Source organism: Cherax quadricarinatus, chromosome 43 (assembly GCF_038502225.1).
Source record: "Cherax quadricarinatus isolate ZL_2023a chromosome 43, ASM3850222v1, whole genome shotgun sequence".
Classification (NCBI taxonomy): Eukaryota; Metazoa; Arthropoda; class Malacostraca; order Decapoda; family Parastacidae; genus Cherax; species Cherax quadricarinatus.
In genome coordinates this window covers 26,450,063-26,476,279 of record NC_091334.1, presented here as the reverse complement: position 1 = coordinate 26,476,279, position 26,217 = coordinate 26,450,063, and the positions used below count along the sequence as shown (strand labels likewise).

Here is a 26,217-nt window from a genome sequence, read left to right as displayed (position 1 = left end):
TGGCTAAGGAACTTAGGTGACTCAGGAACCTACTTAGGTAACTCAGGAACCTACTTAGGTGACTCAGGAACCTACTTAGATGGCTAAGGAACCTACTTAAGTGACTCAGGAACCTACTTAGATGGCTAAGGAATCTACTTAGGTGACTCAGGAATCTACTTAGGTGACTCAGGAATCTACTTAGGTGACTCAGGAACCTACTTAGGTGACTCAGGAACCTACTTAGGTGACTCAGGAACCTACTTAGGTGACTCAGGAACCTACTTAGGTGACTCAGGAACCTACTTAGGTGACTCAGGAACCTACTTAGGTGACTCAGGAACCTACTTAGGTGACTCAGGAACCTACTTAGGTGACTCAGGAACCTACTTAGGTGACTCAGGAACCTACTTAGGTGACTCAGGAACCTACTTAGGTGACTCAGGAACCTACTTAGGTGACTCAGGAACCTACTTAGGTGACTCAGGAACCTACTTAGGTGACTCAGGAATCTACTTAGGTGACTCAGGAACCTACTTAGATGGCTAAGGAATCTACTTAGGTGACTCAGGAACCTACTTAGGTGACTCAGGAACCTACTTAGGTGACTCAGGAACCTACTTAGGTGACTCAGGAACCTACTTAGGTGACTCAGGAACCTACTTAGGTGACTCAGGAACCTACTTAGGTGACTCAGGAACCTACTTAGGTGACTCAGGAACCTACAATAGCTCGATCCCCAGTACGGGTGAAAACATTAGGTGTTTCCTTAAGACACCTGCTGTCCCTCTTCACATAGCAGTAAGTAGGTACCTAATTGTTAGCTTACACCTGCTGTTCCTGTTCGCCTAGCAGTAAGTAGGTACCTGGGTGTTAGTCACCTTACACATGCTGTACTACAATGACTCTGGAACTTATTTAGGGTGACTGGAACCTATTTAGAGGGACTGGAACCTATTTAGGTGACCTAGGGACCTATTTAGGGTGACCCAAGAACCTACTTAGGTGACCAGCTAAGGATTGTAATAGGTACTACATAGACAGCAGGTGTTAGGTGACCCAGAAACCTGCTTAGGTAACCCAGGAACCTACTTAGGTGACCAAAAACAAAATAGGTACAATGAAAATGTTAGGTGACCCAGGAACTTACTTAGTTGACCACCTAAGGACTGTAATAGGTACTAGAGACAGCAGGTGTTAGGTGACCCAGAACCTACCTAGATAATCCAGGAACCTCCTTAGGTGACCACCAAAGGACAGTAGGAAAATAGTAAGCCAATACTCACCTGATTAGGTGAATAGTAGGTACTACCTAGGTCTCTGTGGCAGCAGGTGTTAAGTGTGTCCATTAGGTACATGGAAGTAGGTAGGTGAAGCACCTGAGGAGCGTCAACCAGGCGGGGCAGGCGGTACATAGCGGCCATCTTGAAGGTCACCTAATGCCGCTAATGACACTTTTTCCTGAGCACCAGCGGGAGACACGTCATCAGTGACGTCACGACAGTAAGTAGGTACCTGGGTGTTATACTTGGAGTATACCTAGAGAGGGTTTCGGGGGTCGGATTTTTAACCCCGGAGGGTTAGTCATCAGGGAACTGTCACCTTGTACCTGCTGTCCCTATTCACCTAGCAGTAAGTAGGTACCTGGGTGTTAGTTACCTTGTACCTGCTGTCCCTGTTCACTTAGCAGTAAGTAGGTACCTGGGTGTTAATTACTTTACACATACTGTCCTTTTTCACTTAGCAGTAAGTAGGTACCTAAGTGTTAGTTACCTTACACCTGATGTCCCTGTTCACCTAGTAGTAAGTAGGTACCTGGGTGTTAGTTACCTTATATCTGCTGTCCATGTTCACTTAGCAGTAAGTAGGTACCTGAGAGTTCCCTTACAACTGCTTTGTTCACATAGCAGTAAGTAGGTACCTGGGTGTTAGTGGACTGGTGTGGGTGGCATCCTGGGACAAAACTGACCTAATTTGCGGGAAATGCTCAGCATAACAGGTGGCCCGGTGGCTAAAGCTCCCGCTTCACACACGGAGGTCCCGGGTTCGATTCCCGGCGGGTGGAAACATATCGACACGTTTCCTTACACCTGTTGTCCTGTTCACCTAGCAGCAAATAGGTACCTGGGTGTTAGTCGACTGGTGTGGGTCGCATCCTGGGGGGACAAGATTAAGGACCACAATGGAAATAAGTTAGACAGTCCTCGATGACGCACTGACTTTCTTGGGTTATCCTGGGTGGCTAACCCTCCGGGGTTAAAAATCCGAACGAAATCTTATCTTCTAGCACGTTAAGAGACCATACAATAAGTGTCAGGGGCCCGAGACTGTTCAACTGCCTCCCAGCACACATAAGGGGGATTACCAACAGACCCCTGGCAGTCTTCAAGCTGGCACTGGACAAGCACCTAAAGTCAGTTCCGGATCAGCCGGGCTGTGGCTCGTACGTTGGTTTGCGTGCAGCCAGCAGCAACAGCCTGGTTGATCAGGCTCTGATCCACCAGGAGGCCTGGTCACAGACCGGGCCGCGGGGGCGTTGACCCCCGAAACTCTCTCCAGGTAAACTCCAGGTAATAACAAGTGACTTTCTATATAGTAGTATGTCACTGATGTCAGCTATGATCTGTATACCTTGTACATGTACTTGTATACCTTGTACATGTACTTGTATACCTTGTACATGTACTTGTATACCTTGTACATGTACTTGTATACCTTGTACATGTACTTGTATACCTTGTACATGTACTTGTATACCTTGTACATGTACTTGTATACCTTGTACATGTACATGTATACCTTGTACATGTACTTGTATACCTTGTACATGTACTTGTATACCTTGTACATGTACTTGTATACCTTGTACATGTACTTGTATACCTTGTACATGTACTTGTATACCTTGTACATGTACTTGTATACCTTGTACATGTACTTGTATACCTTGTACATGTACTGGTATACCTTGTACATGTACTGGTATACCTTGTACATGTACTTGTATACCTTGTACATGTACTTGTATACCTTGTACATGTACTTGTATACCTTGTACATGTACTTGTATACCTTGTACATGTACTTGTATACCTTGTACATGTACTTGTATACCTTGTACATGTACTTGTATACCTTGTACATGTACTTGTATACCTTGTACATGTACTTGTATACCTTGTACATGTACTTGTATACCTTGTACATGTACTTGTATACCTTGTACATGTACTGGTATACCTTGTACATGTACTGGTATACCTTGTACATGTACTTGTATACCTTGTACATGTACTTGTATACCTTGTACATGTACTTGTATACCTTGTACATGTACTTGTATACCTTGTACATGTACTTGTATACCTTGTACATGTACTTGTATACCTTGTACATGTACTTGTATACCTTGTACATGTACTTGTATACCTTGTACATGTACTTGTATACCTTGTACATGTACTTGTATACCTTGTACATGTACTGGTATACCTTGTACATGTACTTGTATACCTTGTACATGTACTGGTATACCTTGTACATGTACTTGTATACCTTGTACATGTACTTGTATACCTTGTACATGTACTTTTATACCTTGTACATGTACTGGTATACCTTGTACATGTTTACCTGGAGTTTACCTGGAGAGAGTTTCGGGGGTCAACGCCCCCGCGGCCCGGTCTGTGACCAGGCCTCCTGGTGGATCAGCCCCTGATCAACCAGGCTGTTGCTGCTGGCTGCACGCAAACCAACGTACGAGCCACAGCCCGGCTGATCAGGAACTGACTTTAGGTCACTGACTTTAGGTACTGGTATACCTTGTACATGCACTTGTATACCTTGTACATGTACTGGTATACCTTGTAAATGTACTTGTATACCTTGTACATGTACTGGTATGCCTTGTACATGTACTTGTATACCTTGTACATGTACTTGTATACCTTGTACATGTACTGGTATACCTTGTACATGTACTGGTATACCTTGTACATGTACACCTTGTACATGTACTTGTATACCTTGTACATGTACTTGTATACCTTGTACATGTGCTTGTATACCTTGTACATGTACTTGTATACCTTGTACATGTACTTGTACTTGTATACCTTGTACATGTACTTGTATACCTTGTACATGTACTGGTATACCTTGTACATGTATACCTTGTACATGTACTTGTATACCTTGTACATGCACTTGTATACCTTTTACATGTACTTGTATACCTTGTACATGTACTTGTATACCTCGTACATGTACTTGTATACCTTGTTTACCTGGAGTTTACCTGGAGAGAGTTCCGGGGGTCAACGCCCCCGCGGCCCGGTCTGTGACCAGGCCTCCTGGTGGATCAGAGCCTGATCAACCAGGCTGTTGCTGATGGCTGCACGCAAACCAACGTACGAGCCACAGCCCGGCTGGTCAGGTACCGACTTTAGGTGCTTGTCCAGTGCCAGCTTGAAGACTGCCAGGGGTCTGTTGGTAATCCCCCTTATGTATGCTGGGAGGCAGTTGAACAGTCTCTGGCCCCTGACACTTATTGTATGGTCTCTTAACGTGCTAGTGACACCCCTGCTTTTCATTGGGGGGATGTTGCATCGTCTGCCAAGTCTTTTGCTTTCGTAGTGAGTGATTTTCGTGTGCAAGTTCGGTACTAGTCCCTCTAGGATTTTCCAGGTGTATATAATCATGTATCTCTCCCTCCTGCGTTCCAGGGAATACAGGTTTAGAAACCTCAAGTGCTCCCAGTAATTGAGGTGTTTTATCTCCGTTATGCGCGCCGTGAAAGTTCTCTGTACATTTTCTAGGTCAGCAATTTCACCTGCCTTGAAAGGTGCTGTTAGTGTGCAGCAATATTCCAGCCTAGATAGAACAAGTGACCTGAAGAGTGTCATCATGGGCTTGGCCTCCCTAGTTTTGAAGGTTCTCATTATCCATCCTGTCATTTTTCTAGCAGATGCGATTGATACAATGTTATGGTCCTTGAAGGTGAGATCCTCCGACATGATCACTCCCAGGTCTTTGACGTTGGTGTTTCGCTCTATTTTGTGGCCAGAATTTGTTTTGTACTCTGATGAAGATTTAATTTCCTCATGTTTACCATATCTGAGTAATTGAAATTTCTCATCGTTGAACTTCATATTGTTTTCTGCAGCCCACTGAAAGATTTGGTTGATGTCCGCCTGGAGCCTGGAGTACTTGTTGTAAATAAAGATTATTATTATTATTATTATTATTATTATTATTATTATTATTATTATTATTATTATTATTATTATTATTATTATTATTATTATTACCGTCCCCGAGAGGTTCAAGGCGGCCGGAGTTACTCCTATCTTCAATAAAAAAAACAGTAGGCCTGACGCCAGCAATTATAGGCCTGTTAGTATGCGCAGTGTGATGTCCACAGTTCTAGAGAGGCTCTGTACTCTCAAGTAATTAAATAGCTTAATGACAAAAATAATCTCCCTAGTTACCAATCAGGGGCCCAGGAGATGTTACTCGACTGACACCTTCCTAATTAATCAGAAGGATTACCTGAGAACTGTAATGTGGCTACAGGGAATCTCATAGGCATGGTGACTTTAAACTTGCAAAAGGCCTTCGATATTGTCAACCATGATATGGTTGAGGCCTGGTCAGCTGCCCGGTCTGTGACCAGGCCTCATGGTGGATCAGAGCCTGATCAACGAGGCTGTTGATGTTAGCCCCGTCAAGGTAGTATTCCGGGTCCCTTACTGTTCCTGTGTGTAATGCAGTGTAATACGGGTCTTAATTAACTACGTTTGGCCCAACAGTGAGCTTTACTAAGTGACAATCAGATCTACCTGAGTGAAGACAACGTGGGAATGTATAGTGTGGAGTCAGGTGGAGAATGTTGGGTAGGTTGTAACTGAGACTGACCTGCCCGGGACGGGCGGGTGTGTATGTTGTTACGTAGGATAACCATGAACGTCTTGGCAAGGGGTTTAGATATGTTCTTCTCTACAAAGCTGACTAAGAACTTCGTTTTAAAGTCCATGGAAAACCTACCAATCATCATGATCTTCACTTCTACTCTCACCACAACATCAGAACCAAACATGGTGTAATTATAGGTTTTTTTCCTCGTGCATCCCGACTCTGTAGCAGTGAGTTCCTTCAGGAAGAATGTTCTCTCACCGAACAAATATTCTCTGAACATCTCTATCCTCGTCACTTCACTAGGGACTGTAGACGCCGGGCACATATCATCTCTCCTCACCAACTCTGTCGCCAAACATGCTTCTAACATGACTCACGAAATCGTAATGACACGATTGCAAACAAACCATACCACGGGTGGGGTTAGAACCCGCGGTCAGAGAGTCATAAAATTCCCGTGGTATGGTACGCTTCTAATATGTAATAAATGGTTTAAAACCGACAAGTGAAGATTGAGACACTTATGCAACATATGGGAATCTTTACTGAAGAAACGTTTCTCCACACAGTGACTTCATCAGTCCAATAGAAATCAGAAGGGTTTAAGGAGAGGAGGATTTTGAGGTAATCAGTCCCTCAGCCTGGAGTTGATGTGTTCAGTTCATCAATCTTGTAGAATGTACAACATAGGGCCGTAGACGTGGCTTATATACTGTAGTGAGGTGAGGTGAAGCAGGCGGAGGCGGGGTCATAGTGGTACCATCCACTAGTCGAAGTAGTGAGGTGAGGTGAAGCAGGCGGAGGCGGGGTCATAGTGGTACCATCCACTAGTCGAAGTAGTGAGGTGAGGTGAAGCAGGCGGAGGCGGGGTCATAGTGGTACCATCCACTAGTCGAAGTAGTGAGGTGAGGTGAAGCAGGAGGAGGCGGGGTCATAGTGGTACCATCCACTAGTCGAAGTAGTGAGGTGAGGTGAAGCAGGAGGAGGCGGGGTCATAGTGGTACCATCCACTAGTCGAAGTAGTGAGGTGAGGTGAAGCAGGCGGAGGCGGGGTCATAGTGGTACCATCCACTAGTCGAAGTAGTGAGGTGAGGTGAAGCAGGAGGAGGCGGGGTCATAGTGGTACCATCCACTAGTCGAAGTAGTGAGGTGAGGTGAAGCAGGAGGAGGCGGGGTCATAGTGGTACCATCCACTAGTCGAAGTAGTGAGGTGAGGTGAAGCAGGCGGAGGCGGGGTCATAGTGGTACCATCCACTAGTCGAAGTAGTGAGGTGAGGTGAAGCAGGAGGAGGCGGGGTCATAGTGGTACCATCCACTAGTCGAAGTAGTGAGGTGAGGTGAAGCAGGCGGAGGCGGGGTCATAGTGGTACCATCCACTAGTCGAAGTAGTGAGGTGAGGTGAAGCAGGAGGAGGCGGGGTCATAGTGGTACCATCCACTAGTCGAAGTAGTGAGGTGAGGTGAAGCAGGAGGAGGCGGGGTCATAGTGGTACCATCCACTAGTCGAAGTAGATCATCCAAAGGTTGGACAAGGTTGAAGAATTCTTTGCATCAAGATCCCATGATGTTGTAACATCATCAAGTGTCTCAATCTTCACGCTTCTAACATCTTTTACAATACCTCATTGCAAGTATCAAGCTCCACATCCACCAGTATCAAGCTCCACATCCACCAGTATCAAGGACATTACCAGTAAGACACTCAACACTCAGTCCTCTGCCGAGGTACACATGATCCCTTGTAACGACTACAACTAATTATATTTATTTATTTATTTATTTTTATGTCTGCAAATTACATTGAGATTTTGTATTTACAATAGTGGGTTGCAATGCAAAGAGAGGCGCTATTATGCCTAGGCGTTATGGGCCAACTTAACATTATTGGCTTACAGACTATTACCTGGTGTTTACCTGGAGAGAGTTCCGGGGGTCAACGCCCCCGCGGCCCGGTCTGTGACCAGGCCTCCTGGTGGATCAGAGCCTGATCAACCAGGCTGTTACTGCTGGCTGCACGCAAACCAACGTACGAGCCACAGCCGGGCTGATCAGGAACTGACTTTAGGTGCTTGTCCAGTGCCAGCTTGAAGACTGCCAGGGGTCTGTTGGTAATCCCCCTTATGTATGCTGGGAGGCAGTTGAACAGTCTCGGGCCCCTGACACTTATTGTATGGTCTCTTAACGTGCTAGTGACACCCCTGCTTTTCATTGGGGGGATGGTGCATCGTCTGCCAAGTCTTTTGCTTTCGTAGTGAGTGATTTTCGTGTGCAAGTTCGGTACTAGTCCCTCTAGGATTTTCCAGGTGTATATAATCATGTATCTCTCCCGCCTGTGTTCCAGGGAATACAGGTTTAGGAACCTCAAGCGCTCCCAGTAATTGAGGTGTTTTATCTCCGTTATGCGCGCCGTGAAGGTTCTCTGTACATTTTCTAGGTCAGCAATTTCACCTGCCTTGAAAGGTGCTGTTAGTGTGCAGCAATATTCCAGCCTAGATAGAACAAGTGACCTGAAGAGTGTCATCATGGGCTTGGCATCCCTCGTTTTGAAGGTTCTCATTATCCATCCTGTCATTTTTCTAGCAGATGCGATCGATACAATGTTATGGTCCTTGAAGGTGAGATCCTCCGACATGATCACTCCCAGGTCTTTGACGTTGGTGTTTCGCTCTATTTTGTGGCCAGAATTTGTTTTGTACTCTGATGAAGATTTAATTTCCTCGTGTTTACCATATCTGAGTAATTGAAATTTCTCATCGTTGAACTTCATATTGTTTTCTGCAGCCCACTGAAAGATTTGGTTGATGTCCGCCTGGAGCCTTGCAGTGTCTGCAATGGAAGACACTGTCATGCAGATTCGGGTGTCATCTGCAAAGGAAGACACGGTGCTGTAGCTGACATCCTTGTCTATGTCAGATATGAGGATGAGGAACAAGATGGGAGCGAGTACTGTGCCTTGTGGAACAGAGCTTTTCACCGTGCCTGCCTCGGACTTTACTCTGTTGACTACTACTCTCTGTGTTCTGTTAGTGAGGAAATTATAGATCCATCGACCGACTTTTCCTGTTATTCCTTTAGCACGCATTTTGTGCGCTATTACGCCATGGTCACACTTGTCGAAGGCTTTTGCAAAGTCTGTATATATTACATCTGCATTCTTTTTGTCTTTTAGTGCATCTAGGACCTTGTCGTAGTGATCCAATAGTTGAGACAGACAGGAGCGACCTGTTCTAAACCCATGTTGCCCTGGGTTATGTAACTGATGGGTTTCTAGATTGGTGGTGATCTTGCTTCTTAGGACTATTTCAAAGATTTTTATGATATGGGATGTTAATGCTATCGGTCTGTAGTTCTTTGCTGTTGCTTTACTGCCCCCTTTGTGGAGTGGGGCTATGTCTGTTGTTTTTAGTAACTGTGGGACGACCCCCGTGTCCATGCTCCCTCTCCATAGGATGGTAAAGGCTCGTGATAGGGGCTTCTTGCAGTTCTTGATGAACACGGAGTTCCATGAGTCTGGCCCTGGGGCAGAGTGCATGGGCATGTCATTTATCGCCTGTTCGAAGTCATTTGGCGTCAGGATAACATCAGATAGGCTTGTGTTAACCAAATTCTGTGGCTCTCTCATAAAAAATTCATTTTGATCTTCGACTCTCAGTCTGGTTAGTGGCTTGCTAAGATTCGCCGGTATTCTCCCGGCCCGGGCCTTTTCCAAGTGGTGGCCCGGCCTTGGCTCCCTCTCTAGGGAGTGTCTGAGACCTATGTCTCCCATGGGAGGAGGTACAAGTACCTCCTCATCTTTGGGACCAACTGTCCCCAGGCCTAGCCACATTCCCCGCCCTCACGGGGCTCGTGTTAAGTAGTCAGTAACATCGACACCATGCACAGCCCTTCTAGGGCAGGGTAGGTCCCTGAGTCAGAGCTTGCAGCTCACAAGACTGTCATTCCCATTAGCCCCCTTGAGGCGGGGATTCAATTCAATTCAATTCAAGTTTATTCTCTATAAGGGTTACAATGTGGGGTTTACAGGTTTTGGGTATTGTGTGGTTTACATGTTATAAAATACTAATTACAGAGGGGGCCGCTAGGACACCTAGCATGGCTAGGCATTTCCAGCAGACTTAGATTAATTCTTAACATTAAATCCTTACAGATTATGGCATTAAGTCTAAGTGACTGCATTATAATTTGTGAGTTTAGCAATGTGAATGCTTTTGTTTTGGCACAATACAAAGTGTCTATATTGGAGTATCATAGACAAACTTATGACTAGTTAGGATTTATTATTTTAAGATTAAGATTAGTATTTCTGGGTTTATAGTCAGTGGGTGAGTGAGTGTAATTGTGAACCACCAGGTGGTTATCATGTAGTTAGTTGTCGGGGTGGATCAGGGAGATAAGATGTTTTCTAACTGTAGTTTTGAAAGTGATGAATGTGTCTGCAGTTCTAGAGTTTTCAGGTAGGGTGTTCCAGATATTAGGTCCTTTGAAATACATTGAATTTTTGTAAAGGTTTAGTCGAACACGGGGAAGGTTTGTGACACAGGATTTGCCTTCCATGAATCCGTGCTGGCTGTTGTTTATAATCTTGTTCCATTCCAGGTGTTCCACCACTACGGGGCTCGTATCATAGTTGTACAGTAGGATTGTAATTATTTCATAGTTGTACAGTAGATTATTAATTATAAGTGAATCTAATTTGTATAAGACAAAAGATATATTTATATTCTAAACTGCTTTTTGTGAAAAACAACGATTCAATTATATTCGTGTCAACAATGGATAAAAGGTTCAATGTGATTGTTTCAGTTATGATGTGGGAGTACATAGGTGAGTAAATGTGTACTGAGTATTTAGCATTTAGTCTAGGGTGATTAAGTGGCTTTTGAGAAGAGTCTTAAATTGATTTTCAGACTGGGTTATTTTAATATCTTCTGGTAATGAATTCCATATTTTGGTGCCCTTTATGTGCATAGAGTTTTTACAGTGTGATATGGACATGAGGTATATCAAAAAGAGATCTGTGTCTTGTGTTATGGTTTTTTTTTTACCATAATGTTTAAAGGGGTAGACCGGTAAGCCAGCGGAAGGCCTCGGTCAGATGACCAAAAGCTCCAAAGGCGGGTCATCATCTGACTAAGACTCGTGTCAGGAAATACTTGTTCTGTTTCCTGACTTACCTAACCTAACCTTGTGTTGTGGTCATGTGTCCTGTTTAGATTGGTGAGGAGAAGTTTGAGTGGAGGGTTTATATTTGTGTTTACCTGGAGTTTACCTGGAGAGAGTTTCGGGGGTCAACGCCCCCGCGGCCCGGTCTGTGACCAGGCCTCCTGGTGGATCAGCGCCTGATCAACCAGGCTGTTGCTGCTGGCTGAACGCAAACCAACGTACGAGCCACAGCCCGGCTGATCAGGAACTGCCTTTAGGTGCTTGTCCAGTGCCAGCTTGAAGACTGCCAGGGGTCTGTTGGTGTATTGTTCTGTGTATGTAGTAGGCACATGAATAAGTATGGATGTTCTTAAATTGTGAGCAGATTCACACTTTTAAAAATTGGTGGGGTATGCTGGCGGGAGTGGGAATTTGTGGGTGAGACTTCCAGAGACCTCCTAACACATTTTTCAGAACACCAGTACACAGGAAAAACCTACGATTTAAGAGGCGCCTCAGTTTCCGTCTCCTAATATCATGTTCATTTTTCCACTATAATCTACCTTGTCTAAAATTACTGTCATATTTGCCTTGTCTGTTTCATAAGGTGAAGTCCAGGGTATTTACTTAATTCATGGTATAACAACAAATCTTTGATGACAATTGTGTTGTAGAGCCAAACTCACACCTCTACAACACAACTGTCAACAATGATTTGTTAAGTTACACCATGAATTAAGGAAAGATCCTGGACTTCACTTTATGAAACAGACAAGACAAATATGACAGTAATTTTTTACAAGGTAGATTATAGTGGAGAAATAGACATGATATTAGGAGACAGGGAAACTGAGGCGCCTCTTTTGGAACACCTGCGTTCAACACCAAAACTTCCACAACCATTTAATCAACTGGAGAGACACAAGATTCATCATCGCAAGAAAAGAAAACCCTCAACAACGGCTTCTACAACATAGGTGAACACCTTACCAAGACACTGGTTATCCTACATAACATACATACCCGCCCGTCCCGGGCAGGTCAGTCTCAGTTGCAACATTTTCCACCAGACTCTCCACACTGTATATACTCGTGTACCCTCGACCTGATAAAGCTCACTGTGTGAGGTGACGTGTACCATCTAAAGTGGTTCCCAAACTTTTTCAGCTTGTTACCCAATTTAACATGCCACATGAAGCATGTTACCCCTTTCACAAAATATTGTTATTATTGATATATATGGCTAAATTAAAACACTTGAGATATTTTCTTTTATTTATTGTATTTGAACATTGTGCATCTCTAATGACTATTACCAAAGATGTCAAGAACATCAGTGGGATGGATGGAGTTGCATACTTGAAGCTAGTTTAGGAATTCTTGGCTTCGTGGTTGAAAGTGCCAGCCTGGCATCGTTTGCAACATTCAAGCGACTTTTGTCCTGAAGCATACTTGTCAAAATACTTTTGGGTTTCCACACACTTAGCTATATATTTCTTCTTTTCTAATACTGTATATTAGTTTTTGATGTTTATTGTTATTTGGTTTAACTTTATTACTTACTTATAATAGGTTTACTTTACAACTTTATATACTAAGACAAAGTTAACAATAATCCTCATACCGGGTACCGCATTGTTTTCTGGATTTTCAGAATTCATAACTTTTCTTCTGTCACCCCTCCATTACCCCCCAAAAATGGTTAAATTACCCCCAGGGGGTAATTTACCCCCAGTTTGGGAACCACTGAATTCTAAAGGATCGCATTATTGAGGCTCTGAGGACCCGAGGTTTAGCTCTTATACAATGTCGTATAGATTACTCTTGCTGATAGACAGACTACAAATCAGCCCGAACAAAATAGTGAGAGTCATCCTGGACCTGAGTCCAAGACACCGTGGGAACAGGATGAGTTACAACAACAGGACCTGAGTCCAAGACACCGTGGGAACAGGATGAGTTACAACAACAGGACCTGAGTCCAAGACACCGTGGGAACAGGATGAGTTACAACAACAGGACCTGAGTCCAAGACACCGTGGGAACAGGATGAGTTACAACAACAGGACCTGAGTCCAAGACACCGTGGGAACAGGATGAGTTACAACAACAGGACCTGAGTCCTGAAGACAGTAGAACAACTACAAATTGCTGCCAAGTTTGTCAAGGCTGGTAACCAGAACAAGTACGGTACTAGGGGAAGTACAGGCCAGTATAGTACTAGGGGAAGTACAGGCCAGTATAGTACTAGGGGAAGTACAGGCCAGTATAGTACTAGGGGAAGTACAGGCCAGTATAGTACTAGGGGAAGTACAGGCCAGTATAGTACTAGGGGAAGTACAGGCCAGTATAGTACTAGGGGAAGTACAGGCCAGTATAGTACTAGGGGAAGTACAGACCAGTATAGTACTAGGGGAAGTACAGGCCAGTATAGTACTAGGGGAAGTACAGGCCAGTATAGTACTAGGGGAAGTACAGGCCAGTATAGTATTAGGGGAAATACAGGCCAGTATAATACTAGGGGAAGTACAGACCAGTATAGTACAAGGAGAAATACAGGCCAGTATGGTACTAGGGGAAGTACAGACCAGTATAGTACTAGGGGAAATACAGGCCAGTATAGTACTAGGGGAAGTACAGGCCAGTATAGTACTAGGGGAAGTACAGGCCAGTATAGTACTAGGGGAAGTACAGACCAGTATAGTACTAGGGGAAATACAGGCCAGTATAGTACTAGGGGAAGTACAGGCCAGTATAGTACTAGGGTAAGTAAAGGCCAGTATAGTACTAGGGGCAATACAGGCCAGTATAGTACTAGGGTAAGTAAAGGCCAGTATAGTACTAGGGGCAATACAGGCCAGTATAGTACTAGGGGAAGTACAGGCCAGTATAGTACTAGGGGAAATACAGGCCAGTATAGTACTAGGGGAAGTACAGACCAGTACAGTACTAGGGGAAATACAGGCCAGTATAGTACTAGGGTAAGTACAGGCCAGTATAGTACTAGGGGCAGTACAGGCCAGTATAGTACTAGGGGAACTACAGACCAGTACAGTACTAGGGGAAATACAGGCCAGTATAGTACTAGGGGAAGTACAGGCCAGTATAGTACTAGGGTAAGTACAGACCAGTATAGTACTAGGGGCAATACAGGCCAGTATAGTACTAGGGGAACTACAGACCAGTACAGTACTAGGGGCAATACAGGCCAGTATAGTACTAGGGGCAATACAGGCCAGTATATTACTAGGGGAACTACAGACCAGTACAGTACTAGGGGATGGGAACACAACATTGTAGTACCTACAGTAGGTGGTCAGGTTTCAAACACGTTTTGTTGTACAGCAATAAAGGAATGGAATAGACTGCCTGTACATGTCAAAGCCAGTCATAGTACGAGCCAGTTCAAGAAGAAAGCTAAAAGGTACCTAATGAATGAAGCTACACAAAGGTACCTAATGAATGAAGCTACAGAAGGGTACCTAATGAATGTAGCAACAGAAAGGTACCTGATGAATGAAGCTACAGAAAGGTACCTAATGAATGTAGCGACAGAAAGGTACCTGATGAATGAAGCTACAGAAAGGTACCTAATAAATGTAGCGACAGAAAGGTACCTAATGAATGAAGCTACAGAAAGGTACCTAATGAATGAAGCTACAAAAAGGTACCTAATGAATGAAGCTACAGAAAGGTACCTAATGAAAGAAGCTACAGAAAGGTACCTAATGAAAGAAGCTACAGAAAGGTACCTAATGAATGAAGTTACAAAAAGGTACCTAATGAATGAAGTTACAGATAGGAACCTAATGATTACACTAGGTATAATAACTGTACTTATGTGTACCTGTACCTAAATAAACTTACTACATCTAGATACTTAGATAATTAAATATTGAATAGATTTTAGCTACATCCCTAGATAGATAAATGGATATTATATATATATATATATATATATATATATATATAGAGAGAGAGAGAGAGAGAGAGAGAGAGAGAGAGAGAGAGAGAGAGAGAGAGAGAGAGAGAGAGAGAGAGAGAGAGAGAGAGAGAGAGAGAGAGAGAGAGAGAGAGAGAGAGAGAGAGAGAGAGAGTTAGATAGATAGATAAATAGATAGATAGATAGATAGATAGATAGATAGATAGATAGATAGATAGAAACATACATAAATGGAAAGATAGATACTTAAATAGATAGAGTAATAGATAGATCTCCTGCTGGTGCTCAGGATAAAGTGTTGTGTGTGTACCAAAATACGTGGGTTATAGACACCAGAAACTGTGAGTCGCTCAGAGTTGGAACTCTTCTTGATCTTGACTTCTGTCACTTATAAAGAATCAAATGCTTTATTACGATGCTAAACATAATTTAACGAAGTTTATTAAAAATTATCAAAATAAACTCAATGTAAACAACTTTTTGAAATCTTATACTGTTCATTGATGAACAAAAATTGTGTTCATCAATGTTCACATTGATGAACATTGATGAATGTGGGTTTTTTTATAGCCTAAATGAGCGGTTTTTTGGCCTATTGGAGAGGTATTTGAGCCACTCGGGACACGCGTAGTAGCGTTTTTAGGAAATTTTTCCCGTATTAAGGCTGAAAAAATAGTATATTGAAATTTTTGGCGTTTGATTTTTGAGTTCAAAATCAAAATTTGCTTTGAAATAAATAGGTAATGTCATAACACAAATTGGTGCCTAGGAGCTGAGCAAGACGTCACCTGATTGGCCGAGAGCTTTACCAGCGTCTAAGTTGACTTTTTATTTTGTGGAATTTTAAGTATTTAAGAAATTTGTTAGAGGTTGTTAATGGGTAGGTGGATGAAGGGAGTTTCGTAGAGGGTTTATGAATGGGTTAAAATGAAGGTAAATGAGAGGAAAGGGAGATAATTAAGGGTAAATGAGGGGTAGGGTGAGAGCCAATGGGAGAAGGCGTTACAAGTGGTGTTAGAGGAAGCTATGGCCGACACCTCCGCTTTTATTGCCGCTAAAACAAAGCTTTCTCTTATTTTGTGGACATTTTCGCACCTTTTAGCCCCCCTGTGCCGCGTGTGAGCCTCGCCTGGAGCCATTTACCCCCCAAATAAGTGGTGAAACGCGCCATGGCGGCCTAAAAATGGAGAAAGATGAGGTGGGTCACGTGACCTTGCTAGGGGGAAAATGGCGCCCAGGATTTGGATAATTTGAAGCATAATTAATTTTCTGATAATTTCTGGATGTCGGTGATGCCTGGGTGGATAACGCCGCCGTGAGGGGACACAGGAGGCGGTAAAGCGGGTTTTAGGGGTGTGGGCGGCGCCGCCCACGCCGCCCACGATGTCTGAGAGAAAGAGGAAGAGAGGGCGGCCCCGGACGACCCCGGTATTAAGCTACAGTTCTGAGATGAAGATGAGGAACAGCATCAGCAGGGTGATCAAGAAGCCCAGGTACCTGCTGGAGCAGCAGGGCGAGGAGGAGAGTGGGCCCTCAGGGGCCTCCTCCCCCGCCAGGACGGTGGAGGAGGGGCCCCAGGGGGTGCCGCCCCCCAGGATCCCCCTGGGCAAGAACAAGAGGGGTTATAACCCCCATGTTGAGGACCGGGAGTCAGAGTACCTCTATGGTTCTGACTTTGAGATGGAGGAGGAGGAGGAGGAGAGGGAGGAGAGTGACTCTGGGAGTGGAGGAGGGAGTGAGGAGGACATGGAGGACATGGAGGACACGGAGGACGACTACCTCTCTGAGGGCCAGGAGTCCACCTCCAGTTATGGCACCCTAGGGACGCCAGGGGCCCGCCCAGGCCCTCTCTCGGCCTCCAGACCCCAGACTCCGGTGCCAGTCTGGCTCCAGGACCGGAGGTATCCTCCGCTGGACCTGCCAGACTCCTCCGACGACCTGTTGTTGCCCCGGGCATACGTGCTACGGGCCGTGGGCACCTATGAGGTCCTCCGGCACTTTCGAACTCTGGTTCGCCTCTCCCCGGCCCGCTTCGAGGACTTCTGCGCCACCCTCATAGCCGAGGACCAGTCGGCCCTCTTGGCCGAGGTCCACATGGCCCTCCTCAGGGCCCTCATCAGGGAAGAGGACTCCCAGCAGACCCACTTTGGGCCCCTAGACCAGAAGGACTCCATCAATGTCGTTTTGTATTTCATCGATGCTCTGACCTGGCCGGAGGCCCTGAGGCTCTACCTCCAGAGTGACCCGGAGTTCTCCTCCACCCTGGCCATCCTCGACGCTTGCAATTATCCTTTCACTACCCTGGAGAACAGGTCAGTACATTGTAACTACCCTGGAGTACATTGTAACTATCCCTTAACTACCCTGGAGTACATTGTAACTATCCCTTAACTACCCTGGAGTACATTGTAACTATCCCTTAACTACCCTGGAGTAGATTGTAACTATCCCTTAACTACCCTGGAGTACATTGTAACTATCCCTTAACTACCCTGGAGTAGATTGTAACTATCCCTTAACTACCCTGGAGTACATTGTAACTATCCCTTAACTACCCTGGAGTACATTGTAACTATCCCTTAACTACCCTGGAGTACATTGTAACTATCCCTTAACTACCCTGGAGTACATTGTAACTATCCCTTAACTACCCTGGAGTACATTGTAACTATCCCTTAACTACCCTGGAGTAGATTGTAACTATCCCTTAACTACCCTGGAGTACATTGTAACTATCCCTTAACTACCCTGGAGTACATTGTAACTATCCCTTAACTACCCTGGAGTACATTGTAACTATCCCTTAACTACCCTGGAGTACATTGTAACTATCCCTTAACTACCCTGGAGTACATTGTAACTATCCCTTAACTACCCTGGAGTAGATTGTAACTATCCCTTAACTACCCTGGAGTAGATTGTAACTATCCCTTAACTACCCTGGAGTAGATTGTAACTATCCCTTAACTACCCTGGAGTAGATTGTAACTATCCCTTAACTACCCTGGAGTAGATTGTTACTATCCCTTAACTACCCTGGAGTAGGTTGTAACTATCCCTTAACTACCCTAGAGTAGATTGTAACCATCCCTTAACTACCCTAGAGTAGATTGTAACTATCCCTTAACTACCCTGGAGTAGGTTGTAACTATCCCTTAACTACCCTGGAGTAGATTGTAACTATCCCTTAACTACCCTAGAGTAGATTGTAACTATCCCTTAACTACCCTGGAGTAGGTTGTAACTATCCCTTAACTACCCTAGAGTAGATTGTAACTATCCCTTAACTACCCTGGAGTAGGTTGTAACTATCCCTTAACTACCCTGGAGTAGATTGTAACTATCCCTTAACTACCCTAGAGTAGATTGTAACTATCCCTTAACTACCCTAGAGTAGATTGTAACTATCCCTTAACTACCCTGGAGTAGGTTGTAACTATCCCTTAACTACCCTAGAGTAGATTGTAACTATCCCTTAACTACCCTAGAGTAGATTGTAACTATCCCTTAACTACCCTAGAGTAGATTGTAACTATCCCTTAACTACCCTGGAGTAGGTTGTAACTATCCCTTAACTACCCTGGAGTAGATTGTAACTATCCCTTAACTACCCTGGAGTAGATTGTAACTATCCCTTAACTACCCTAGAGTAGATTGTAACTATCCCTTAACTACCCTGGAGTAGATTGTAACTATCCCTTAACTACCCTGGAGTAGATTGTAACTATCCCTTAACTACCCTGGAGTAGATTGTAACTATCCCTTAACTACCCAGGAGTAGATTGTAACTATCCCTTAACTACCCTAGAGTAGATTGTAACTATCCCTTAACTACCCAGGAGTAGATTGTAACTATCCCTTAACTACCCAGGAGTAGATTGTAACTATCACTTAACTACCCTGGAGTAGATTGTAACTATCCCTTAACTACCCTAGAGTAGATTGTAACTATCCCTTAACTACCCTGGAGTAGGTTGTAACTATCCCTTAACTACCCTGGAGTAGATTGTAACTATCCCTTAACTACCCTAGAGTAGATTGTAACTATCCCTTAACTACCCTGGAGTAGGTTGTAACTATCTCTTCCCTATGAAAGCAAAAGACTCGGCAGGAGATGCAACATTCCCCCGATGAAAAGCAGAGGCGCCACGAGTACACTGAGAGACAACACAATAAGCGTCCTGGGCCCAAGACTGTTCAACTGCCTCCCGGCGTACATAAGGGTGATTACCAATAGACCCCTGGCTGTCTTTAAAAGGCAGGATAGGAACCTAAAGTTAGTACCTGACCAACCGGGCTGTGGTTCGTACGTCAGGTTGCGTGCGGCCAGTAGTAACAGTCTAATTGATCAGACCCTGATCTACCGTGAGGCCTGGTCTCAGACCGAGCCACGGGGGCGTTGACCCCTGAAACCCTCTCCAGGTTAACTCCAGGTACCCTGGAGTAGATTGTAACTATCCCTTAGCTATCCTGGAGTAGATTGTAACTATCCCTTAACTACCCTGGAAAACAGGTCAATAGATTGTAACTATCCCTTAACTACCCTGGAGTAGATTGTAACTATCCCTTAACTACTCTGGGGTAGATTGTAACTATCCCTTAACTACCCTGGAGTACATTGTAACTATCCCTTAACTACCCTGGAGTAGATTGTAACTATCCCCTAACTACCCTGGAGAACAGGTCAGTAGATTGTAACTATCCCTTAACTACCTGGAGTAGATTGTTGCTATCCCTTAACTACCCTGGAGTAGATTGTAACTATCCCTTAACTAATGTGGAGTAGATTGTAACTATCCCTTAACTACCCTGGGGCAGATTGTAACTATCCCTTAACTACTCAGGAGTAGATTGTAACTCCCTTAACTACCCTGGAGTAGATTGTAACTATCCCTTAACTACCTTGGAGTAGATTGTAACTATCCCTTAACTACCCAGGAGTAGATTGTAACTCCCTTAACTACCCTGGAGTAGATTGTAACTATCCCTTAACTACCTTGGAGTAGATTGTAGCTATCCCTTAACTACACTGGAGTAGATTGTAGCTATCCCTTAACTACCCTGGAGTAGATTGTAACTATCCCTTAACTACCCTAGAGTAGATTGTAGCTATCCCTTAACTACCCTCGAGAACAGGCCAGTCACTGAGACTAACAACGACAGCTCAGATCTCAACATAATGAACATCATTATTATCGCTTGTTCACCACCCTAGAGAACAAGTCGGCCGCACTGTAACACCAGCCACTTGAAACTTAGCGTTATTAACATTCTCATTATTATAATTATTATTATGGATAGTAGCTCTTTATATTAATTATTACAGTGGACCCCCGGTTAACGATTTTAATCCGTGCAAGAGGGCTCATCGTTATGCGAAATAATCGTTATGCGAATGAATTTTCCCCATAAGAAATAATGGAAATAAAATTAATCCGTGCAAGACGCCCAAAAGTATGAAAAAAATTTTTTTTTACCACATGAAATGTTAATTTTAATACACACAAACTGAAAAAGGCATGCACAATTAAATGACACTTACTTTTATTGAAGATCTGGTGATGATTGATGGGATGGGAGGAGGGGAGAGCATTATCTTCTTACTGTTTAGAAGGGGAATCCCCTTCCATTAGGACTTGAGGTAGCAAGTCCTTTTCTGGGGTTACTTCCCTTCTTCTTTTAATGCCACTAGGACCAGCTTGAGAGTCACTGGACCTCTGTCGCACAACAAATCTGTCCATAGAGCTCTGTACCTCCCGTTCCTTCAAGACTTTCCTAAAATGGGCCATAACATTGTCATTGAAATAGTCACCAGCACGGCTTGCAACAGCTGTGTCAGGGTGATTTTCATCTATAAAGGTTTGCAGTTCAACCCACTGTGCACACATTTCCTTAATCTTTGAAGTAGGCACAATGGATTCCACAACTGGCATAGGCTTCTCAGGGTTAGCCCCAAACCCTTCAAAATCTTTCTTAATTTCCATACTAATTCTCACCCTTTTTACCACAGGGTTGGCACTAGAAGCTTTCTTGGGGCCCATGGTCACTTATTTTCCAGAAACAGCACCGAAAACACTGTAATAATACGAAATATTCCGAGTGTATGCTTGGATGTTACCGCGGAGGCTGGCTGGTAAACAATGGGACGGCCGGCACATGTGAGGGCACATTGGACGCGTCTCGGACGAAAATCGGTAAGCGGGTTTTTAATCGGTATGCGCGGCAAAAATTTTGCGATAAAAGTAATCGGTATGCGGAAAAATCGCTATGTGATGCCATCGTTATGCGGGGGTCCACTGTATATTATTATTGGCATTTGTACCAATTTTTATTATTATTGGTATTTGTACCTATTCTTGGCCTTATAGTTAACCAAGAACTGAAATTGTTTACTCTTCGATGATTACCAATAATTTAAGCCTTAAACTGTCCAAACGTAGATCTACGTTTGCACGCGTAGCGCTCCAAACGTAGATCAACTTTTTTTTTACATAAGAAACAATGTAAAATCGAACGTAGATCAATGTTTGGAGCGCTATGCATGCAAACGTAGATCTATGTTTGGACAGTTTAAGGGTTAATAATAATAATAGTAGTATTAATAATAATAATCATAATTTTAATAATACAATTAGTATTAATAATAATAAATGGTATAATAATTCAGTAGTAGTAGTAAAAATAATTATGACATTATTAATAATAACAGTATTAATAATGATAATATAATAATAATAAAAATAAAAATAATCATCTATTTCCAAAAGGTACAGCTTATTACCTTTATTAGCACATTTAGAAAGACCTGCTGGGAAGTTGAAGAAAGAAATCCTGTTCTAATCATGGACAAGTTGAAATTTTAAATTAAAATTGATGGACTGGAAGTGGACAAAAACGATCGAGAAATTCCCGGTGTAATCGTGGACAAGAAGTTGAAGTATTATCTTGAGTGAAACGGATTTGTGATTGGGGTGTACCAAAGTATCATTATAGACCTGATTTTGATGGTTTGTGAAAATGCCTAAAATTGAGTATACAAGGTATCTGCTAGTTGTGATGGTATCCTTAGTGACCTGAAATTGAGCGTATGAAGTATCCGCTAGTTCTGCTAGTATCCTTAGTGACCTAAAATTGAGCATATGAAGTATTCGCTAGTTCTGATGGTATCCTTAGTGACTTAAAATTGAGTGCATGAAGTATCCACTAGTTGTGATGGTATCCTTAGTGACCTAAAATTGAGTTTATTGGGTATCTGCTAGTTGTGATTGTATCTTTAGTGACCTGAAATTGAGCGTATGGGGTATCCGCTAGTTCTGATGGCATCCTTATTGACCTAAAATTGAGCGTATGAAGTATCCGCTAGTTCTGCTGGTATCCTTAGTGACCTAAAATTGAGTTTATTGGGTATCTGCTAGTTGTGATTGTATCTTTAGTGGCCTGAAATTGAGCACATGGGGTATCCGCTAGCTGCGATGGTGTCTTTAGTGGCCTGAAATTGAGTGTATGAAGCATCCGCTAGTTATAATGGTATCCGTAGTGGACTAAAATTGTCAGTATCAGGCATCAGCTAGTTTTGATGGTACATCATCTATGTCAGCTTAAAACTGAGTTGGTACTGGGTTTCGGCTAATTTTTATGTACCAGTATCTGCCTAAAATTGGGCATTGGCCCATCCCTAATTGTGAGTCAGTCATTCCGAATGATTCTGACATTCTAAGTCGTTTAGTATCGACAGTTCTTATTAGAATGGTTGTTTAAATATTTGTCCTCGTTTAGTACAGCATTACTTGGTTATAGCATCTATAAATACAGTCAGTTCTCTTATAAAGCTTTGTATATGGTCAGTTGTCTTACGAAGATCCTCTGTATATACAGTCAGTTCTCTTGTTAAGCCATCAGCCATCAGTAACAGCCTGGTTGATCAGTGCCTGATCCACTGCAAGGTCTGGTCATGACCCCCAAAACACCCTCCAGGTATACAGTCAGCTCTGTTATAGAGCTCCTCTATATAGTCAGCTCTATTATAAAACTATAAAATACGTTCTCTGATAAAGCTCCTGTGCATAGTATAAATTTTTGTATACAGTAGAACTCTTGTATCGATGGATTCAGTTATCCACAGTTTATCATGGCCCAAAAATAACCCTTAATTTTGCTTAACCCTTAAACTGTCCAAACAAATTTACGTTCACATGCGTAGTGCTCCAAAAGTAGATCTACGTTTTTTACATATTTTCAAATATAACAAAAAAAAAAAAATAGATCAAAGTTTTTTTACACGTTTTCAAACGTGAAAAAAAGAAGAGAAGATCTACTTTTTTTACATAACTTTCAAATGTTGAAAAAACGTAGATCTACGTTTGGACAGTTTAAGGGTTAATAATAACCACAAAGTGCTGGCAGTTCTTCAAAGCCTAAGAGAAGCTGTGAGGTGCTTCTCACTAGGGAAAATGCGCTAAATGTCCATGTGTTGTGCAGAATTTATCAGTTAAACTTTATCATACATCTGTACTTAAACAAAAGATGACTTAACATGTAGGGTACACTACCATCCGCAGTTTCGAGTATCCACGGTTGGCCTTGGAACGTGTATCCCCATGGATACGGGGGGCACTATTGTCCATGTATAACCCAGTAAAGTCAAAGAATGTGAGTTATTTCCTTCACTGGATGAGTAAAACACCTTCAAATAATTGTAAAATCGTAGATTTTTGTTACAAGTGAATGTTTGACAGTAATGTGTAAGACACACTGTTATGAAGACATGCACAGTTTATATAACTCAGGATAGTCACTCCAACCTAAATATGTACTACCATAAATAATTGAGCTAGGATAAACTAATACAGTGGAACCTCAAATTTCGAACTTAATCCGTTCCAGGAGCTAGTTCTAAATTCGAAAAGTCTGAAATTCGAAGCAATATTTCCCATAAGAAATAATGGAAATACAATTAATCCATTCCAGAAACACAAAAATATTCACAAAAAAAGATACATTTTATAGGGATTAATTACAGTTTTACATACACACAACAAATGCTATAGTCTTTAATTATGTATAGTAGTATAAAATAACATTTTTACTTACCTTTATTGAAGATTGGTGATGGCATCTGGAAGATAGGGAGGAGGAGAGAGGGAGTTGGGGTTATTGTTTGGAAGGAGAATCCCCCTCCATGAGGACTTCCGGTATCAAAGCCCTCTCTGGGGTTGTTTCCCTTCTCTGTATTTTAATGCCACTAGGACCAGCTTGAGAGTCATTGGACCCCAGTCTCACAAAATAACTGTCTACAGTCCTCTGTTTCTGTCTCACAAAATAACTCCACAGTCGTCTGTTTCTCACAAAATAACTGTTCACAATCGGCTGTTTGTCTCACAAAATAACTCCACAGTTGTCTGTTTCTGTCTCACAAAATAACTCCACAGTCGTCTGTTTCTGTCTCGCAAAATAACTGTCCACAGTTGTCTGTTTCTGTCTCGCAAAATAATTGTCCACAATCGTCTGTTTCTCACAAAATAACTCCACAGTCGTCTTTGTCTCAAAATAACTGTCCACAGTCATCTGTTTCTGTCTCACAAAATAACTGTCCACAGTCCTCTGTACATCCTGGCAAGCTCAACAAGTCTCACTCCAATCTCATACTTCTGCATTATTTCCTTCTTTACATCTATGGTGTTTCTCACTTTCTTTACCACAGGGGTACCGCTAGCAAGTTTCTTTGGGGCCATGGCAGCTTATTTCACAGCCCCACAAGCACTAAACACAATTAAATAATCGTAAAATGTGAATGAGATCACTGGTTAGTGTTTACTCAAGCATAAACAAAGCTAGACTGCTCATGGCGCCTGCGCAGGGATGCGGACAGAGCGGGCCAGCGGACAGGTCCCGTACCTGGCGGTCCGAAAATAGGGGCGCGTTCGATAATAGGGACACAGTTTGTCCGAAAAAATGGTCTTATTTTCGAAACGTTCGATATGTGATACATTCGATTTTTGAGGTTCCACTGTATAGTCAAACAGTGTGACTTACTTTCATGTTTTCAAGGATATTAACCTTGAAACAACTGTAATATTGTGAATATTCCTACATTGTAGTGTTAAAAGACCAAAGAATACAGTAATAGAAGAAAAACAATTATTTCACTAATATATATACAGTGGACCCCCGCTCAACGATCACCTCCCAATGCGACCAATTATGTAAGTGTATTTATGTAAGTGCGTTTGTACGTGTATGTTTGGGGGTCTGAAATGGACTAATCTACTTCACAATATTCCTTATGGGAACAAATTCGGTCAGTACTGGCACCTGAACATACTTCTGGAATGAAAAAATATCGTTAACCGGGGGTCCACTGTATATGTATACTGTATACTATGTACTAATACAGTGGTACCTTGACTTACGAGTGCCCCAACTTAGGAGTTTTCCGAGTTACTAGCCGTCGCTTGGTAGATTTTTTTGCGGCATCGCGTTACGTTAAATCTGCCATACGATACATTTGAATGCAAAAATTTTGCCTCACCTCACGCGATTCGTCGGGACACGTCCTGGACGAATCATGTGTATATTACTTGTGTGTGTGTGTGTGTGTGTGTGTGTGTGTGTGTGTGTGTGTGTGTGTGTGTGTGTGTGTGTGTGTGTGTGTGTGTGTGTGTGTGTGTGACCTGTCCATGTGTCCCTGTGACTCGTCTGAGTCTTCAGCTTCCAGTTGTGACCTCTTGTCCCTGTGTCCCCTCTCTGGAACATCCTATCTCTGCCCACCTTGTCTATTCCCTGCAGTATCTTGTATGTCGTTATCATGTCTCCCCTGACCCTTCTGTCCTCCAGTGTCGTCAGTCCGATTTCCCTCAACCTTTCCTCGTACGACATTCCCCTGAGCTCTGGGACTAGCCTTGTTTCAAACCTTTGTACTTTCTCTAACTTTCTCTAACTCTGGGTTCCAGACTGGTGCTGCATACTCCAGTATGGGCCTAACATACACAGTGTACAGTGTCTTGAACGATTCCTTATTAAGGTATCGGAATGCTATTCTCAGGTTTGCCAGGCGCCCGTATGCTGCAGCAGTTATTTGGTTGATGTGTGCCTCCGGTGATGTGCTTGGTGTTATGGTCACCCCAAGGTCTTTCTCCCTGAGCGAGGTCTGTAGTCTTTGTCCACCTAGCCTATACTCTGTCTGCAGTCTTCTTTGCCCCTCCCCAATCTTCATGACTTTGCATTTGGCTGGATTGAATT

At 43.1% G+C, this 26,217-nt stretch overlaps 2 protein-coding genes across 5 annotated transcripts in view; one reads left to right on the top strand and one right to left on the bottom strand.

The window, feature by feature from the left end:
• AIMP2 (aaRS-interacting multifunctional protein 2) overlaps positions 1-1,439 on the bottom strand; it is a 42,420-nt gene extending 40,981 nt beyond the window's left edge. For 2 of the 3 annotated variants that reach the window (XM_053784187.2, XM_070093768.1), the window contains exon 1: positions 1,266-1,439. In XM_053784187.2, coding sequence (XP_053640162.2) covers positions 1,266-1,403 — 138 coding nt within the window. In that variant the 5' untranslated portion in view covers positions 1,404-1,439. The remainder of the gene's footprint in view (positions 1-1,265) is intronic. The other variant, XM_070093769.1, reaches the window with a different exon arrangement.
• Positions 1,440-16,016: 14,577 nt separating this feature from the next.
• LOC128694096 (nucleosome-remodeling factor subunit NURF301-like) overlaps positions 16,017-26,217 on the top strand; it is a 175,104-nt gene continuing 164,903 nt past the window's right edge. For both annotated transcript variants that reach the window (XM_070093764.1, XM_070093765.1), the window contains exon 1: positions 16,017-17,291. In XM_070093764.1, coding sequence (XP_069949865.1) covers positions 16,363-17,291 — 929 coding nt within the window. In that variant the 5' untranslated portion in view covers positions 16,017-16,362. The remainder of the gene's footprint in view (positions 17,292-26,217) is intronic.